Source organism: Falco biarmicus, chromosome 11 (assembly GCF_023638135.1).
Source record: "Falco biarmicus isolate bFalBia1 chromosome 11, bFalBia1.pri, whole genome shotgun sequence".
NCBI classification, from domain to species: domain Eukaryota; kingdom Metazoa; phylum Chordata; class Aves; order Falconiformes; family Falconidae; genus Falco; species Falco biarmicus.
In genome coordinates, this window is record NC_079298.1 from 1,858,753 (window position 1) to 1,879,028 (window position 20,276).

General features: G+C 45.9%; 2 protein-coding genes and 1 long non-coding RNA gene across 3 annotated transcripts; all 3 read right to left on the minus strand.

Annotated features, from left to right (window-relative positions):
- Positions 1-1,783: 1,783 nt before the first annotated feature.
- LOC130157092 (uncharacterized) lies at positions 1,784-4,765 on the minus strand. Its single transcript, XR_008824696.1, has 3 exons — positions 4,685-4,765; positions 4,533-4,590; positions 1,784-1,926 (listed from the first exon to the last, which is right to left on the minus strand). It is a non-coding gene; the product is annotated as an uncharacterized LOC130157092 (long non-coding RNA).
- Positions 4,766-4,798: 33 nt separating this feature from the next.
- On the minus strand, positions 4,799-10,692 carry LOC130157030 (E3 ubiquitin-protein ligase RBBP6-like). Its single transcript, XM_056356179.1, has 8 exons — positions 10,663-10,692; positions 8,626-8,714; positions 8,421-8,517; positions 7,442-7,581; positions 6,359-6,528; positions 5,471-5,574; positions 4,861-5,021; positions 4,799-4,808 (listed from the first exon to the last, which is right to left on the minus strand). Exons 1-8 carry the CDS (start codon positions 10,690-10,692, stop codon positions 4,799-4,801), a joined length of 801 nt encoding a protein of 266 aa, XP_056212154.1.
- Positions 10,693-12,191: 1,499 nt separating this feature from the next.
- On the minus strand, positions 12,192-17,304 carry LOC130157239 (E3 ubiquitin-protein ligase RBBP6-like). Its single transcript, XM_056356626.1, has 3 exons — positions 17,125-17,304; positions 14,794-14,893; positions 12,192-12,249 (listed from the first exon to the last, which is right to left on the minus strand). Exons 1-3 carry the CDS (start codon positions 17,288-17,290, stop codon positions 12,192-12,194), a joined length of 324 nt encoding a protein of 107 aa, XP_056212601.1. The 5' UTR covers positions 17,291-17,304.
- Positions 17,305-20,276: the final 2,972 nt, after the last annotated feature.

The window sequence follows — 20,276 nt, forward strand, 5'->3', positions numbered from 1 at the left end:
GGGGAGATGCTGGGGCTCTGCCGAGTGGCACTTGGCTGCCTGCACCGCAGGGACAGCGCAGGGAGGGGACATCTCAGGGTGTCGCAGTGTTGTCCTTGTTGTACTCCTCCATGGTATTAATGATGGTTCCTTTTGTAACTGGCTTTTATTCACTCTGTCTGACGGGGCTTCCTCTGGTAGAACCAGTGCCAAGAGGAAAAAAGGGCGCAGTCCAGTCGCAACGGGCGCGGTGCACACTGTCATCTTTTGTAATGCTTCATAAAATAGCTTTTATTTAAATTCTGTATCTGCAGTATTTTTTCCAAAAATGTTCAGTTAAGGGAAGACGAGCGAAAGGGTGAGTCCACTAGCACGAGCGGGGAGAGCCATGTGACCTTGACCTTGAGCGGGGATAACCACGTGACCTTGACCTAGAATGACAGCCCCGACTCTTCTCTCTGCCTCTTCTTGGATATGGTGCTGATCGTGGGTAGGAATGAGAGGGGGCATGACTAGATGATTGAGAGCAGCAGCGAGGGTGGGAAGGACCTGATCTTGACTTGCAGTAGGTATGCGAACTTCTAGAGCGAGAAGAACTGGCATAGGGAGACCTGGACCTTAAAAAACAAAACGCAACACAAAGGAAATGAATGAAGTTAATTCAAAACAGTCACTCACACCATTTTTTTTTCTCCCAAATTTGTTTGGGTTTGGGGTTTTTTCCTCTCCATACGCTTATGTCAAAGCTTCTTTCAGCTGCTGATATACTGCTGCTGCAAACCGAAGAGCATGGCGGCGTGTAAAGGTTTCTGCTTACGAGCCAGAACGGCTGCTGCTGTGGTAGTGTAAAAACACACAGGAAGGGTAAGTCTGTTCCCACTCACTTCTATCGCATGGACTGCCCTAGCTATGGATGGATTTCAGGGGTGTCTACTGGTCTCTGCTGGTACATGGACATGCAGATGTCTCACTACCCAGCATCCACCTGCAGCGCAAATCACTCTTGTTGCCGTAAGATGCAAAACAAGTGAGTCTTAATGGCTACAGCGCAGTATCAACTGTCAGGAAAGCAGGGTTTAGCCTGGAGGCAGTAAAGCTCCATTTGAAAATGCCAGCTTAGTCTATTTAACTTCACTACGTATTTGGCAATTTGTACAGCATGCAAAATGCCCCACTTCTAGCCAGTGGTAGCCAAATTCTGCACATACCTCTAGCTCCAACCAAGGCCGGTGACTGCATTTCAAGAAAAATCCTAGCTAAAAGCTTCTAAACTCAGTCTCCAGTAAGCTGACGGAATGCCACTACTCTGGGAAAGATACTGACAGCATTACTACAGAGAGCTCTTCAGATTCCTGCCCAAGGGCTTTTTAAGGACAGAAGACAGCAGCTATCTTTAGATTTTTCTTCACGAGTTATTCCACGTATGTTCATTCCTCCTCCAACTTAAGATTTCCTTACGCAAGTCTGATCTTTTAATTTGTAAGAAAAATTTAAGGATGTCAGCAGAATCTGAGCAAAAGGCGCCAGTTTGCAGTCAAGGCTGCAATCCGTCTGTGCGAGATTAGACGACAGAGGCAACAAAGGCAATTCCTCTCACGTATCTCCTCCAAAGTGCTTTGAGGTAACAGTTACAGTCAGAGCACGGAGGCACAGGAATCCACACCTGTCCAGTTTCTAGCCTCCTCAGGGCTGTCAGGAGGCGAAGGATGTCACTACAGAGAAGCTTTGGCAAAAGAGACACCCGTTCCTTCTCAACTGCTGCCCAGTTATAACTATCAGTCACCTGTTATCCCTGCCATCTTTGAGCTAGTGACCTACATGTGGAGCTCCCATCACTGCTCGTCCCTTGAACCATCCAACCCACCTCAGGATAGAGAGGTGGACTGGAACTCCTCCTGATTCTTCTAGACAATCTGCTTCTCCGTTAGGGACATGCAACGCAATTACCTGGGAAATGAATGCCTGCGCTCCTCCTGAAACTCCTCACGTGCCACCAATTCCATAGAAGAAGTGTTTGTGAACACTTCGGGTCTGGGCTTTTTCTCTTCCCTGTTAAAATCAGTTTGACCATTATTACAATTATAGTTGGATATTTATTCCAAACAGACACCAAAATACAAAACACGGCCAAGATGAGAAAATGTTTACTGCATGTAATGCCAAACACGAACATCCTAGTCAAGCAAAACGAGTTTAGAATTCCCCCAGGATTCAGGGAAAGTTCTACAACTCCATTTGTCTTGCTTGAGTTTTGCACATTTACCATCTGCAATGAAAAGGTCTGTTGGATAAAACACGATGCCATTTTTGCTTCTGCCAGATGGACTTTAGTGTAACTGCAGTCCAAGGTGCTAACGAAATACCAAAGCGCAAACCCGTGCAACTTCCTGGAGCCAAACACTTACTCCTTTTGAAGTCTCCATTGTTCCCGTAAAACTCCTCCCTAGACAAGGGAGGCCAACGGCATCCTGGCTTCTGCCTGAAATACGGTGGCCAGCAGGACCAGGGAAGGGATTGTCCCTCTGTACTCAGCCCTGGTGAGGCTGCACCTCCAACACTGGGTTCGGTTTTGGGCCCCTCACTACAAGAAAGACACTGAGGTGCTGCAGTGTGTCCAGAGAAGAGCAACAAAGCTGCTGAAGGCTCTGGAGCACAAGTCCTGTGAGGAGCAGCTGAGGGAACTGGGGTTGGTTAACCTGGAGAAAAGGAGGCTGAGGGGAGACCTCACTGCTCCCTGCAACTACCTGAGAGGCAGCTGTAGTGAGGTGGGGGTCGGTCTCTTTTTTTCCCAGGTAACAATTGATAGGAGGAAAGGAAATGGCCTCAAGTTGCGCCACAGGAGCTTGAGATGGGATATTCGGGAAAATTCCTTCACCAAAAGGTTTGTCAAGCGTTGGAACAGGCTGCCCAAGGAAGCGGTTGGGTCACCATCCCTGGGTGTATTAAAAGAAATGTAGAGGTGGCGCTTAGGGACCTGCTGTAATGGCAGACTTTGTAGGTTTAGGTTAACTGCTGGACTCAATGATCTTAAAGGTCTTTTCCAACTAAACCTAAATGACCCTGTGATTCTATAAAGAAAGTGCTGGTGTCGCTGGGAGGGTATTTGAATGAGTCGCTGGCCGTGCTGTTGGCTGATGACATGTTTGCAGGAGCTGGGGGATATTCTGGAGCGGGGCGGGGGTATACCCAGCAGATGGAGGCTGACCAGGTGGAAACTGAGGAGGTAGTGGTGGTGGTGGTACCGCCAGCGGGAAAGGAAGCGCCTGGGGTGGGGGAGGATGCAAGGGAGGTGGAGGCACAGGTACAGAGGCTGCTGTTGATGATGGCAGTGTCGGGGCCTGAGTCCTCTGGGTACGTGTGCTACGTGGATGTCCTCCATTTGAACTCCCAGAGAAACCCAAACCCGCGTGTCACTGTCACACTCTGCCCTGATTTTAAAGAGGAATGTGAATGAAGCGGGAGCACGGTGGCGAGCCCTTCTTGTTCTCAACCTGAGCATTTTTCTGGCAGCTTCCTGTCCATTTGAGCCTACCCTCATTTCTGGATCCTCACACTTGCCTTCCACATCCTCACCCCAAGTAGTTGCCTCAGGCTTCTCCCCCTACATTCAGCTTTGTGACTGTGGGCAGAGGCTGCCCATGCTTAAAGGAGACTCCTATCTCCCAGGTGCCAGGTGCCCACGGCTCCTCTGCCACTCCTCGATACACCTCCTACTTCACACTTCCGAGCTTCAAAGTACTGCACAGATATTAACCAAGCTTCTCTCCAACTTCCTTTCAGTTCTTCCCCACAAACTACCTAGGTTGTTGCCTCGTGATGATCTGTTTGGCCTGGTCTTGTCCCTGAACTGTTCTTTCCTTGCTTACTGAACCTGAGAATTTTAGGTATCTCTGGGACGGATTGCTGTGTTTTCTTTTGATTTATCTTTAAGATTTTATAAACACGATGCACACTTATAATCTATCCATAACAAATACATACCAAAAGGAAGAACTAACTGGTAGGGCAATAACAGCAAAAACAGATTCCTCTCTCTCCAACGGAGAGAAAGCAGCTTGGCTATTTGAGATGACTAGACTAAAGAAATTCAAAATGGTCATAAAAAAACAGCACTGACTCTTCCAACAATTTGCTCCATCACTAAGTCATTAAGAATCAAATGTTGGAGGCTGACTTCAATTGGGAAATCAGTTTCTTCAGCCCTATCCAGCCAGTAAGTAATTCGAAAGGGTGGCTTTGCACCTCATCCTGTCGTTGTGTTTAATTTTGATATATACTTACGGTTTCCTCCAAAAGCGTTTCTTTTTCAGAGTCTACTTTTGGGTCACATACTGGAGTTTTATTTGTAATCGTTTTACTGCAAGCACAGATCCCCTTTGTTAGAGCCAACTCAAGCTGAGCCACTTAAAAATGAATTGCCACTTGTATTCTCCACAGCTATCTGTGCATACGCATTTCATTATAAATCAGCTACTGTAGAATTAATGTAGGTGTTACAGCCTGGTTTAACAGGTTACAAGTCGTCAGAGACTGAATTTCTGTGAAATACTTACAGTCCCCAGCCTGGTCTGCCACCTGCTGAGCGAACCGCACTGGCTCTCATCGGATGACCTTTTGGAGTGGGGAGAGGAAAAAGAAATAAATCCCATTCAGTTCATCTGAAGATAATTTTTTTAGAAGAAATTCTAAAGTTACGGTCACTCACCAGGTGTGGGTATTTTTTGCTCTTGGGGGCCCAGAAGACATGGTACTGCCGGTTGTCTTGCTACAGGAACCGGAAAGCCCTTGTGAATAAATGCAAACAGTTGGAAAATAAGCTCTAATAAATACTGTATTTCAAAAGCATATGTTGAAATAAAACTTAACAGACCGCTGACTGACAGAGAGGAAGATTTAGAAAGTTTGGTGGCAGTCACCTGAGCAGCAGGTGTCACAGTCACAAGTGGTCGTGCAGGCGGTGACGGCGGCTGTCGCTGCTGCTGCTGAATCTCCTTATGGAGCCCTGTTGTGTAGCCGGTTCCATTGTGGAAGTTGTTCACAGCCTAGAGGCAGAAGAACATGGACAAAAAGATCAAAGTGTCAGATTATGATGACAATAGATGAAGAAAAGCCTCCACAGGGTAAAATGACTTGTATAGTCCTGTACATGCTATCAAGCCTAGAGTAAAGCAGCACACAGAGATAGGAACACATCACATGAAACACTGCTATTAAGGACTGGTAGCTCAGAGTATCTGTAGTTAAAGGACTTCAGTGTTAACAGCGAATCTGAGAGGCAGGCAAGCATGTTTAGACAAAAGTTTGACCTGAGTTTGCCTGATTATCTCTAAAGAGTTGTCAGCTTCTGTAACAACAGACAATGCATTTGAAAAGTAAATGCAGCCTTATTCAGTTTATCCTTCTTTAAGGAGATGTCAATAATTTCCTCCCTTTCAGCTTTTTACAAACAGACTTTCCTTACAAACAGTTGATGAAAAAGTCACCACGTTACCTGGCGCAGGAAGTTGTTGGCAACTAAAGCGTCAGGAGAAACACCTGTCTGATGACACGCCGGGCAAGTATGTTCCTCCGATTCCAGTAAAGCTGTTCTAATACCTGTGTGTAATTAGAAGCGTCAAAATAGGTTTCAGCCAAAGTAGGGAAATCTTTGGGGTTCTCATCAATTATAAGAACACACAGACGATTAATGGCTGGATATGGTCTTGAATGGAGAGCATGAAGCTATAAATGTTCATTAGTGTAAAAAATGCCCAGTATGCAGCAAATCGCTATACAGTTTTGACATTTCCCTGTTGTAACAGCTGAAGACCATAGAGTGGGCTGTGTCCTGATGTTTGGACTAGTCTTTTTTCTACTACCGAGTACAGCAAGAAGCCACCAACATCAAGGCTAATGAACAAAGCACATCTCAAAAAGCCATGAGTCGGTTCGAGTTTTGAAGGTTTAACCAACTCCTGTGGCAAAGAATGTAGATTAAATGCCCGACTGCCTGTTTGTGGCGGACCAGAGTCAGTCACCAGAGCTGGCTCTATAGTTGTGTATGAGAGAAAGAGCTGTGGACAAACTACGTGCATTCCATATCTAATACTGTATTCACCTGCACAATTATGCACTCTTCTCGTACTCGACCTTCCGCATGTGAAGAAGATTTGACTAGATACACAGAAAGGGAAAAAAGCTCTTTGGCCTTTGGGTTTGTTTTTTTTTTTCCCCCCCATTACGGAGAAGAGGCCTTTCCTACTCCGGGCGTACTGAAGTATGAAATAGACCTGGTAGCACAGGTGATCTCCTATTCCTGCTTTCAGAAGATCTGATGTGGTGTTTTGGATTAAAAAACACGGGAGGGGAGTTTACTCCTTACATTACATTACGCACTTACATTCGTCACAATAACTTGCTCCACAGCATGGAATAAGCGCTGCATCCGTCACTGGATCTTTACAAATGGGACATAACAACTCGTTTGGAACAGGCCTGTCTGCGGAGGAGGAGGAGGGCTCCTCTGGTAAAAAGGGTGGCTTTTCCTTTTTCTCTCTAGCATAAGCTTCCCTGGAGGGCAGGTGGGGAAGGAAAAAGAAAAAAGTGAAAGATGGGAAAGGAAAAATTTTCCAAGCTTTGGATTTTATCAAACAAAGGTAATAGATGGAAGTCTTCTCACTCCACATTGGCTTTCTACAACGTAGGCATTTACGCTAAATGACTTCTCTAGAGCCACACTATCAGAAGAAGAAGGAGGGGGGAACATTTTTCCTTCTGCAGAACTCTCCCATCCGTTGGATCAACTACGAAATAAGCTCAGACTAGAAAAATAATTGCTTGACAGCTAGAGAGCAGGGGAAAGGAATCCCACCTCTCCTTTGCCAGAGGGTAAGTGCAAATTGCTGGATCAGGGTAAAGTTCGTCCCCAAGTAATTTCATTTTGTAAATGAAAGAAGTCTGTGCTACAGCTTCTACAACAGGAGATCCATGACAGAAAAAGGGAAGTGCTACCGAGTGCACTTTCCAACAGCCACTCCTGTCAGCACACAGCAGTAATTTCTTAGTTTATAGCAACAGGAACACTTCAGCCCGTTTCACACATGAGATTTGTTAAAAGTCAGAGGAGGAGGAAATCTCAGTCCAAGGGCTATTTGTTAAATTTTGCAAGAAGCCTTTGAAACATAAACCAGAAGCAAAATGAGCATTCAGAGAGAATGATGCCAGCTGGAAACACTACTGAAATGCCTTGCAGAAATACAGGTTCTTAGCATACCCCAAGGTCAGCCAGCTTCCCGGGGCATGAACAGTAGGACTACTCTATTTCAATATGGGCAAGTATTGCAGATTTTAAGGTTAAGATACGACGGTAGTGCTTCCTCCCTCGTAATTAGAGGCTGGCCACCTCGGCTGCATTGCCACTCAGACATTTACGCATGGTTGCTCTCATTCGCATTTTGGTCGGTCCGATTAATTCCATACTTACGCATTAATAGTTGGTATTGCGTATTTCCCAGCCTTTGTCAGCATGGCACCTTTTGTGTTGGGATCCTTCACCTCCACCAGGAAACTCCTTGGAATTCCGGTGCTCCTTTTAATTCTGCAAACAGGCTCCACATTTTTGTCCTGTTGAGAACAGAAATGCAGACATCTCTCCTCTTCAGACGCACACTTAAAATGACGTTTCAGAGATAATTTTAAGCAGCGAAAGCCTTTAATCCCCTCCTTTTACCTAACATAATGGCTGCTCGACTCAAACTCCTGCTTTCCCCAACGAGCATAGCCAGGACGTACCACAGGTTTGAGCAGAGTTTTGAACCCAGTCGTCATTCTTTGGCTTAACTTCAGGACCCTTCAGGGTGAAATAGCCCTTTGCTCACCGTCCGCTCAGAGCAGAGACACAAACCTGTTCCCCCTCCAAAGCCCCTGGGCAACGTGTGAGAGCTTAATTCAGGGTCTCCAAATCAGCCCCCATGGAAACTTACATTCACATCTATATAGGAAGGCTGAATTCATCCCTCCTGCACGTACATTCAGGGACTGATGTTAAACGGCATGAATATTCAGCCAGAGGCTTCTGTAGTTAAAACTGACAGATACTCAATAGACGGGGTCGACAGAAACCTCTTGTTTTTAGAGGAAATACCAACAACTTTGAACTGTCATTAGAAAGAGTTAGAACCAGGAACATTTCCAGTACTATTGAAATAGATACAAATATGTATGAAAGTTCACTGAGAAAGATCTATGGACATCTTTAATGTCTGTGACCTAGAGAAAAAAAAAGTTTCACATTTAGAATTCCAAGTTTCCCTTGAATTTGGGAGGGCTTTGCAACATTGCCATGTAACATTTCGCCCCGAGAGAAACAATTCTTACTGGGAGTGTTCATGTCTTTGTCACATAAATGCCAAGGTAAAAAACCCTAAAAGCTCGGTAACACCAGAGGCCTGCCCCAATCTTACCCTATTTACCGGGCAGTTCTTGGCATAGTGGCCAGGTTTTCCACAGCAAAAGCAACTGGATGATGGTGGAGGCAGATCCAAGGGTTCCCTCAAGTAACTAGAAGGTTTGGGGAAAAAAAGGAAAAGGTATGCATGTGTCTCTCTTCTTAAAAGAAACATCTCCATACTTCTTCCATAACCTTTGAAGGTCACATTTGATACTTACTTGGATGGATCGTATTCATGGCAGGACTGTATCATCATCGCCTTTATCTTATCCTCTTCGGAAGCATTGGCTTCAGCCAGGTTGGCAGTCTGTTTAACAGGTAATGGTTATTTGACACACACATTAGGCTACAAATAGGCTCTCTTTGTACCTTACATAAAGACTTGTGAAGCCAATCCAAGTTTTGTCCAAGCGGACTGAAGCTATGTGTAGAAAAAAGCCCACCAGCCAGCATTTTGAAGCTGGTCTTTAAGCTCCAGACTAGTCAAAGAAGCTAGCCATGGTACATTTAACTGAGAAAGATGTGTGCAAGTAGCAGTATTTACATTCTGCAGTGTCAAAAGGACACACAACTTCAGAGTCGTGGCAGTTGGTTTTGCTTGCTGAAATTCAGCTTCAGACCCAGAAGCATTAAAAGGAATCAAGCTTTCTATAATCCCTCAGCAAGAGAAAAGATTCTTTTCAGCAGACATCTGACCATCATGTGCTGTAGGCAGTCCAAACCGCACGGTTCCGCCCCCTCCCCCACCGCCACTCGCTTCTTCATAGGAAGTGACTGAACTACAATTTTTTTCCAGTTGGCACTGTCCTTTTAACACGCAAATTGTAATATAAACCTTACGTAGAACTAGATCTTCGAACTATGGAAGCCAGATGGTTTTTTTTACACAGTACTTCTTCAAATGTTTCTATTACACACTAGTCCAGATACAAGCAGGGTCAAAGGGGGTGACTGTAAATTATTTGGAACTTCAAGCACCTATCCTACAGACCAACTGCTCATGTTTTCCTTTTCACATGCATTCACTCACGAAAGCAACCAACTAGTTTCCACATGTTATTTCATCTAGCTGTTCCATATACGCAGGAACATAATCCAGATCTCCATCTATGAAATCATTTCCAGTAACATTTGCAGAGAACTTTTTATAGACACTTGACTGATTTGTCTGAACCCAAATGGTTTACAAAACACATCCAAAACCCACAACACATTTCTAGGAACAGACCACCATTCAAATATGGCATTCAATACATAGTCATAACAAAGCAGAAAAGTTCTTACTACACATTGCCTCCTGTGCCAGCCTGCACTAAAGGGGCTAGGGTAACAGTTCGGAGCTGCTTTGTTACCTATCTCCGTATTTCTGAAATCTTTGAATTTCTCAAAAGCTTGGACAGTTTTCCACATTTTAGAGTAAATTTCACATGACTTTACAGAACCAAGGGACAGCCCTGAGGGAGACCAATGTCTTTTGGTGGCTGCTTCCCAAACTAATTCTGCACACACCTCCACCCCCACCCCCACCCTGCCGCAAAATGTTAATTAACACAATTAAATTTATTAAGAAAATAAATAAGTGCAGCGAGCGAGGGAAGACGTTCCCAGTGGGAAGGATTTCTTTCTCTTGGACATGAGCTCTGGCCTTCATTTTCAGAGGAAAGAACTAGCTCCTCTGCGTTAGGCCCTGCCTTCTCTAGTCTTTGTAACTTTAAAGACTATGCTTTTAATCACTTCTGTGGCTAGCACTACGCCTCTTCACCAAGTGCAATCACTAGTGTTTCCCCAGACAACGTTACACGTTGCTGAGCACAAAATACAAGCAGTTCCATTACAAAATATGCTTTCAGGCGGTCACGTCTGCTGATGTGCCTCGCATAAACACTGGCACAGTCCTATCAACAATTAGGTGCACTTGCACACTTTTCACAGTCTGCATGTAAACAAATTAGGTTGCGTCGTCCTCTATCTGTATGCCACAATTCAAGCAGTCCCGCACCATTCAAAGAATGGATCTGTAACTGTAATGACTAAAAATTCAAAAACAGCCATGCAATTGTCCATGTTCCAGAAACACGTCTGTTCCGGCTGTTGCAAAGGCCCTAGAAATGTCCATGACTTACAGCCAATTAAATCCTGCTGTAAAAATGGTGTTAGTTTCCAATGAACAATGAGCGGGACGTATGAAAAATGGTAAACAGCTTCTGAAGTGCTGCTTCTTTGTGTCTTGCAGATGAGTAACACTGCAGCATTACACTGAGGCCAATAAGGTGCTCCCCTTCCATCTTCCCAAGCTGGGAACTACTCTCTACAGGATAGTATCAAAGTAATATTTTAAAGTTAGGAGAAACACTCTGAATTATTAACAATTAATGTTTTGCTCATATTACAGCAGTTATCCAGCTAGAGAGCACAGTGTAAGGTTTGAAAATACAAGGATACACACCCACACCCACCCCTTTCTTTTTAACACGATTTCACAAGCAAGTACATCTAAGCATACCTTAATAAGCTGGGCCAGAGAAAGAGGTGCGGAAGGGTCGCCAATCTATTCAGAAAAATTAAACACATACTCAAGTTCTACAATCAAAACAGAGCAATAGTTCACCCCTACTGCTGTATGAAAGCCTGCGCTATATCCTCTGAGTGTCACTGGAAGAGCCACCTCCAAGCCAGTGGAATTTATACTTGTTCAAAACAAAGTCCAAACCTTAAACAGCTTAAGTATGCCTACGTTGTTAATGAGAAGAAACTAAAGCAACCAACCCCTCCTGAGATCAACCTATTGCTCAGAATACCTCAGAGGGGGACCCTTGTCAAATGCTCACAACTGCTTAAAAGACGGAGGGTTAAGGAAGCTGTCCATTTGCAGCTCGAAAGGATCTAAAAAAATTATTTCCGTTTATTTGAGTAGGAAGTGTCACTACAGGAAACATTGTCAGTGCAGTTTATAAATTAATCAGTTAATAGCTCATCATTTACTAAATGCACACAAGTATGATTCATGAATGCAGTATAGTTTTTGCGCTGTCTTTCATTTACTTTAATTAGACCCCAAGTTCACGAATTTCTCGATTAAGTTATCCTAAGAGCTTACAAAGTGATCAGATCCAGTGACCTAGAGCTCATGTAATGCCTCACTCCATTCTAGTGAAGAACAAGCAGTTATACTTACAGATGAAAACCAACCACCACCACAAAGTAATGTTTGTACTATGAGGGCTATTTTGAAATGCATCGTTGCACGTAGCATACCCCCCAAGGGCCAAGTGGAGATCTAGGCCATTACTAGTCAAGTGTCTCCTCGAGTTACTTATTCATGTCTTAGCAGCAGAACAACAGTGTTTTCTGACCGGAAGAAAAATGCTGCCCCTTTTCCAAATGTAAATTCAAAGTGGTGGCGTACTGAAGAGTGGCACCAAGTTCAGTGGTGCAAACCTTGAACCTACAAGCTCTAAAAATGAGCATACATTATCGGTACAACACACAGTCACACAAGAAATATTCTAGCCTATTCAGTACGAAATGCAATGCGTTACTAGGCACAAATACCATTATTCACATTAGAACCGCGCAAATGTTGGCATTGCTCAGTTTTCACTATGCTGAATCAAATACATTGGATTTACAGCATACACTATGTTTCACTGGAAAATATGTTTGAGATATATATATTATAAATATTATATATAAACCATATATATTTTATATATTTTTATATATATTAAAAAATTAGTACAAGGCTACATTTCTTAGACTTAGGTGCAGCATGTAGAAAAAAGTTTCAGCTTGTGTTTTTACATACCTCTTTTGATGTTCTACTCGCTGGCCCAGTTCGACTTCTAGAAGAAGAAAGAAAGATGATCAGAACTTAAAATAAAGCACTCGTAACCAACATAAAGCAGGGAAAACAGTTTATAAAACCTGAACATCAAAACATTGTGTACTGGCAGTCTTATGAATACGGAAATTTATTTCTATACATAAAGTGTGCTCTCCTGGTGCATTCAGTGCAATTGAAATAAAACCCAAAATCCCATTCCTTCTTTGCCCCCAATGACTCTAAGATACAGAATACAGCAGTGCAAGAAGAAGTCCTCAGATATTTTCTTTCTGCTCTCTAAGTACCAAAACTGTGAAGACTGTGCTACATTTTTCTGTTCTTAAATAGTCAGCCATCCAAATACGAAGGCACCTTCAGGCAATCTGTATAGCCCCACTACCACAAATAGGTACCAGATAGAGCACTTTGGTTTCTACACTCCTCTGACAAAACGAGAACAGTTGTCTGTAGAAAAGTGTTTCTTGGTGGAAGCCCAAGCACTGTGTTCAGGTACCTACCATACTTAGCCTAAAGTGACTACAAATAGCAGTAGAAACATCACCTGAAAGCAGTTCCTAGGATTTTCTGAGATCGAGGAGGCCTGTGTTAAAAAAATAAGAAAAAAAGTCTTGATTACCAGAACTTCCTTTAAGATCATCTTGAACATGCTACAATATTTTAGGGAACACTTATGACACACAAGCCCTTGCCAAGATTCCACATACTCATTGGTCTGTACCTGCATGCTACTCATGAATCAAACATGCAACCGCCCATCTAGTTAACAAACAATTCATACCTCATCCAAAGCGTCCCACGAGCAGAGGCAACCCAAAGGCTGCTGTGCAAGTCCTGCACAAATAGAAAGGCTCATACTTCCTGCCACTGCTACACCACCACCAGGCTCGCAAGTACAGCCACGTACCTCCTGAAGATGAGGAAGCGCGAGGAAAAGCTTTAGATTACCACACCATGGTTTCTTCATCCACTTGCCTTGAGGAAGATACTACAAGGTGACTAACGCATTCCTGAAGGCCTCTCCACCATGACAGCATGCATTCACCATTCCCAAACATTAACAACTCTACCAGTTGTTTCCACAATGGTTCCAGCTGAAGGAATAGAAAGCTGACCTGCCTGATCCATTTGCAACTTTAGCAGAGCAGCGGCATTCATCCCTTATCCCCACGTGCAGGTGCTTCTTGGATCTTTGATGCTAGTGGCACCTAGCCTCTCATTTTAGGGCAGCATTCCAACACCAGGAGAGGGTGTCATCCAACCAGAAATGGAGGCTATATTGACAAGACAGCACTAAGCATCCCGATCTAAATTAACCCCCCAAACAAGGCCATGCTTAGCAGCACAGCGCTGTGGCATCCAGAAACTCTTGGTAGTGCCTGAAAGCACTAATATGCCCAAAGCTTACAGGAGAGCCACATAAATTCAGGGGGGTTTGCTTGCAGATGCTTCATGGGTACTAGGATGCTGCTGTACTGTTTGTTTGAGACACGCTGAAACTCGCCGGTATACTTTATTTATTGAGAACTAACATTAGAAAGACACGGCATAACCACAAGTCAATAATATCTACTAATGGTGGAGGAGAGGTCTGTCTTGAAGAAGGCTGGAAAACATGACCATTCAAACCATGCTGACGCAGCTGATACAGAACTGGACTGGACGAATACATCGATGACAGCAACAATGCTGTAGTCAGGCTTACATTTGAATATCTGCAATTGTAATCAGATTCTCTGTCCTCCATAAATCTGAGGAATACAGCAGTAATACCTGGAGCACAGAGAGCAGCTTAGGGTGAAATCAAACTTAGAAAGGTAACTACCAACATTTGGGAATGTGCCCAACTGCTTTCTGAGCTTCAGGTTTGGAAAAGATCAACTGCTCCTTCACCGTCCTGGCACAAAAGGCAATACGCTCTAGGACGTTGCTCTCTTTCTCTTGCCCGACACAGGCATTGTCTTTAGGAAACTAATAGGAATCACTTAAGAATGAAACTTCTTGTTCGCACGGTTTGCCAGCTGGCCACTCTCAGTCTTTCCTCTGGAGACAGCATGCAGCCCCGCCACCCCCACCCCTCTGGGGTGTAAGAATACCCTGCCCCCCCGCCCCCAAACAAAGGAAGCAGTCAAACACTGGGACTCGGACTGCTGGCAGATGGGAACCAATTACCAGTTCACACTGCAATGTGTCTCTCCGTTTACTCTAAAAGCAATACAAGCAAAAGCATAAAATAAGGAATCTCTCTGCATAGAGGAAACAGGATGGAGAACTTGACTCTCAGAAAAACCAACCCCAAGAACAAACCCAATTCAAACGTCTGAACAGCTACCACTGTTGGACTTTGAATGCCACGTCCCAGCGGGCTGAAAAATCTAAGTCTGCTTTGGGACAGATACATTCAAATCTGCCCTGTCACAACACAATTTAACAGCAGCTTTAACAAGAAAGAGACAACCGGAATGCCTCCGTAAACCAACAGCCACAAAGAAGGTGAACACACTGAAACCCCTCCCAAAGAACACAACGCGTTATGGCTACTTACCCAAGGTCTGTCTTGCCGGTAGCTTTAACTCCTCTAACAGGGACTCTCCTAACAGTTACCGATGAGTGCCTTGGAATCAGGGCATTGTCATCTGTGTATTCTGAAAACAACATCAATACAGAGAAAGCATCAGTCAGTTCGTAAGAGTGATATTAATATGTCGTGACATAGCACTTCAGGGAACCCTTTACGGATAGAAAAGCAACATTTTACACACAGCGTCATGCTTTTATCATGTCCACACACTCACGGTACCTTTCCAGAAATCTTCAGGTCTGATAGTCAAACACAAGCAGCAAAATCTTTTCCATTTGTTTTGAATCGTTTCAATGCCAACAGCAAAATGGTCTCTAAAGTCACTAAAGCAGAGTCTGCTAAAACATGAGGCTCTTTCCTGATCTAACTTTCATTGCTTTTGCTCCTGTTAGCTTACAAAACCCTAGAACATGTCTCTATAATAGCGAGCACGGAAGAGGACACCCCCACCCCGCCTCCCACCTTTTAAAACACATCCCAACCATCCATTTTGCCTTCCCACCATCTTCAAAAAGAGTCCACCATCTCTTTTTTTTCCCCCCAGTGATGTGTAAAATCCTGTTTACTTTTAGCTTCTATTAGCATTGCTTCTATTACGAGATTTCCGTGATCACGCGGCTCGGAAAACTCTGAACAAGTTGGCCATCTTCACTCAAGGTTCACTGAAGGGTCTTTCCAAGATCATGCCAACATTTAGTCAGGACTCCTGCACAAAGTTATAAAACCCACTACCATATCTCCACAGGGAGGATCTCCAAGAACCCCCTTTAGGCAGGACATCCAGGCCTAGTTCTTTCCTTCATCTTCTGAAGGTGACTTTAAGCACGTAGATGCTGTCCAATAAAAACGGAAAGTCACGGTTATGTATAAAACCCCAAAATCTGGCATACACATAAATGACACCGAAATGTATTCCTTAGCTTTGCTCTGACAACCGCTGGGGAATTTTTTGCATTTTCACGGGGAAAACACCCTTACAAAAGTTCCAGTAAGCATCTGTGTCACAACCTGTACGTCTGCCTCTACCTGCATGTCTGTCTCTACTGCTGTATATGACACGCGATCCCGTAACACCCCCAAGACCCCTAACACCGTGCTGTTAAGTCTGCTCACAGATACTCTCCTGAACCTACTTTACCTATCTGTAGGTAAACAGTGTCTTTAGGTCCAACCACTTGAAAGGCTGGAGCCAAAGTTACAGTTACCGCAGCAGGCATGTTATTCTGTTTAAGTTTTAATACATCAAAGAGGAAGAGGAAAAAATCCTATGAGTACACATTGTAAAGACAAGACTGTTGTGGGAATGTCACAGAACCACAGGAAAAAAGAAAAAAAACCCCAACCGATAAAATTTGAATGTTTAAGGAATGGAGACGGTTTCCAAGTCTTTGTATTTCTGACAAGTCATATTCCAAAGTCTTTAATCACATGCAAGCTTTGCCAGACGGTAGATTACCAAACTGAAACAGCACACTCAGTAATACAAAACCATTACCGTCTCTGAGAATCAAGCACCATTTCTCAGATTCAAAAGAACTTAGGGTTTCTCTAAGAACATTTCTAGGTATATTCACCATAACTGATCTGCCATAAAACTTCAGTACTGCCCTGACACCGTTTAACACGCAGTACCACGACAAAAATGCACCGTTTGAAAGAAATGAAGACATGATGCTCAATAGCATCTGAATGAATGTGTAGCATGGTGCAGCAAAGAAGCTGTATTAGCAAGAAATGCCAAGTATACTTTAGACAGAACACTCGTCTACAAGATGGCTTTCCAGGGTCTGCATAGATTCTCACTCACAGATACACTCTTGATCCAAAACGTTGCTACTGAGCAGTTTCTGCAGCAGCCAAGCACCGCTTTTCCAACGCGGTGGAGTAAAAGTAGCTGAAGACAAATTTCAGTCACCAAACCCACTTTTTTTTCCCCTTTAAATTAGCCACCCACTCCTTTTCTATCACGTTCAGCCTTCTCTGCCGGCTTTCAAAGAAATCTGGCAGGTCTGTGATGACAAGGCATTGTCCCACATTCCCTTATCGTTTTAGCTAGAAGGGTTCCCAGAAACCCAACCTCTTCCACGCGCGGTGTCGCACACGGACCCCGTACGCTGCTGCGCCTGGCTGCGCACACAGCCCTGACGGCAGCTGCCAGCGCACAACCACGGAAGAGCAGCTCTGAGGCCCCAGCACAAGTCACCGCTGCCGGCCGTGGCCCAACCGCCTCACTGGCCGCCTGCGCCATCGCCAGCCGGCCGGTCCCCGGTCCCCGCGCCCGCCGCCCCCACGCACCTTCCATGGTCTGGGCGTTGGTGACCTGCAGGTCGCAGTGGGTCGCCTTCAGCCTCTCGCGGCCCATGATCTGGCGCCTGAGGTCGCGCAGGGAGATGTGGGGGCCGTGAAAGGTGACCACATCGGAGTTCAGCCTGGAGGAGAACTTGTAGTGGACACACGACATGGCCGGGGCCAGGCGGTGCCCGCTCCGCGATGGCACCTCACGCAGCAGCTGGCCTCGCGGCCCCCACAGCAGGTCAGGGCCCACCGAGGGGCTGGGGCCAGCAGCGCGGGCTGAGCCCGCCGGCTCCTCCTCGCAGCCCCGGTGGGAGGACGATGGGGACAGGCCCTGGCTCGGCCTCCGCTCCCTCCTCGCACCAGCGCTGCCAGGCCAAGCTGCTCGCTATGGCAACCCAGGCGGCTCCGCATTGTGACAGAGGGGCTCAGGGGGCCACTCAGCGCCCCTGGGGGAGGGGCCTTCATCAGCCCCGCCTGGGCCGCCGGTGTCCCTGCTGTCCCCCAGCCTGTCACCGCCCCGTGCCCTGTCACCCCCCAGGGCTGCAGTGTCCCTGCTGTCACCCCCTGGGGCCTTCACCATCCTGCGTCACCTGTCAGCCCTTGCGCCTGTGGGGGCTCTCCCAACAGCCCTGGGCACATCACTGCCCCGTGCCCTGTCACCCCCCAGGCTGTCACGGCTTGCTGTCCCCTCCTGTAACCCCCAGGCTGTCAAAGCCTGCTGTCCCCTCCTGTCACCCCCCAGGCTGTCAAAGCCTGCTGTCCCCTCCTGTCACCCCCCAGGCTGTCACTGCCTGCTGTCCCCTCCTGTCAACTCCCATGCTGCTACTGCCTGCTGTCCCCTCCTGTCACCCCCAAGCTGTCCCCAGCCGCTGACCCTTCCCGTCACCCCCAGGCTGTCCCCAACAGTTGTCCCCTCCTGTCACCCACCAGGCTGTCCCCACCAGCTGTCTCTCCCTTCACCCCCCAGGCCTGTTACTACCAGCTGTCCCCTCTTGTCACACCCAGGCTGTCCCCACCTGCTGTCCCCTCCTGTCCCAAGGCAGCCTGGGGGAGATGCTGGGGCTCTGCCGAGTGGCACTTGGCTGCCTGCACCGCAGGGACAGCGCAGGGAGGGGACATCTCAGGGTGTCGCAGTGTTGTCCTTGTTGTACTCCTCCATGGTATTAATGATGGTTCCTTTTGTAACTGGCTTTTATTCACTCTGTCTGACGGGGCTTCCTCTGGTAGAACCAGTGCCAAGAGGAAAAAAGGGCGCAGTCCAGTCGCAACGGGCGCGGTGCACACTGTCATCTTTTGTAATGCTTCATAAAATAGCTTTTATTTAAATTCTGTATCTGCAGTATTTTTTCCAAAAATGTTCAGTTAAGGGAAGACGAGAGAAAGGGTGAGTCCACTAGCACGAGCGGGGAGAGCCATGTGACCTTGACCTTGAGCGGGGATAACCACGTGACCTTGACCTAGAATGACAGCCCCGACTCTTCTCTCTGCCTCTTCTTGGATATGGTGCTGATCGTGGGTAGGAATGAGAGGGGGCATGACTAGATGATTGAGAGCAGCAGCGAGGGTGGGAAGGACCTGATCTTGACTTGCAGTAGGTATGCGAACTTCTAGAGCGAGAAGAACTGGCATAGGGAGGCCTGGACCTTAAAAAACAAAACGCAACACAAAGGAAATGAATGAAGTTAATTCAAAACAGTCACTCACACCATTTTTTTTTCTCCCAAATTTGTTTGGGTTTGGGGTTTTTTCCTCTCCATACGCTTATGTCAAAGCTTCTTTCAGCTGCTGATATACTGCTGCTGCAAACCGAAGAGCATGGCGGCGTGTAAAGGTTTCTGCTTACGAGCCAGAACGGCTGCTGCTGTGGTAGTGTAAAAACACGCAGGAAGGGTAAGTCTGTTCCCACTCACTTCTATCGCATGGACTGCCCTAGCTATGGATGGATTTCAGGGGTGTCTACTGGTCTCTGCTGGTACATGGACATGCAGATGTCTCACTACCCAGCATCCACCTGCAGCGCAAATCACTCTTGTTGCCGTAAGATGCAAAACAAGTGAGTCTTAATGGCTACAGCGCAGTATCAACTGTCAGGAAAGCAGGGTTTAGCCTGGAGGCAGTAAAGCTCCATTTGAAAATGCCAGCTTAGTCTATTTAACTTCACTACGTATTTGGCAATTTGTACAGCATGCAAAATGCCCCACTTCTAGCCAGTGGTAGCCAAATTCTGCACATACCTCTAGCTCCAACCAAGGCCGGTGACTGCATTTCAAGAAAAATCCTAGCTAAAAGCTTCTAAACTCAGTCTCCAGTAAGCTGACGGAATGCCACTACTCTGGGAAAGATACTGACAGCATTACTACAGAGAGCTCTTCAGATTCCTGCCCAAGGGCTTTTTAAGGACAGAAGACAGCAGCTATCTTTAGATTTTTCTTCACGAGTTATTCCACGTATGTTCATTCCTCCTCCAACTTAAGATTTCCTTACACAAGTCTGATCTTTTAATTTGTAAGAAAAATTTAAGGATGTCAGCAGAATCTGAGCAAAAGGCGCCAGTTTGCAGTCCAGGTTGCAATCCGTCTGTGCGAGATTAGACGACAGAGGCAACAAAGGCAATTCCTCTCACGTATCTCCTCCAAAGTGCTTTGAGGTAACAGTTACAGTCAGAGCACGGAGGCGCAGGAATCCACACCTGTCCAGTTTCTAGCCTCCTCAGGGCTGTCAGGAGGCGAAGGATGTCACTACAGAGAAGCTTTGGCAAAAGAGACACCCGTTCCTTCTCAACTGCTGCCCAGTTATAACTATCAGTCACCTGTTATCCCTGCCATCTTTGAGCTAGTGACCTACATGTGGAGCTCCCATCACTGCTCGTCCCTTGAACCATCCAACCCACCTCAGGATAGAGAGGTGGACTGGAACTCCTCCTGATTCTTCTAGACAATCTGCTTCTCTGTTAGGGACATGCAACGCAATTACCTGGGAAATGAATGCCTGCGCTCCTCCTGAAACTCCTCACGTGCCACCAATTCCATAGAAGAAGTGTTTGTGAACACTTCGGGTCTGGGCTTTTTCTCTTCCCTGTTAAAATCAGTTTGACCATTATTACAATTATAGTTGGATATTTATTCCAAACAGACACCAAAATACAAAACACG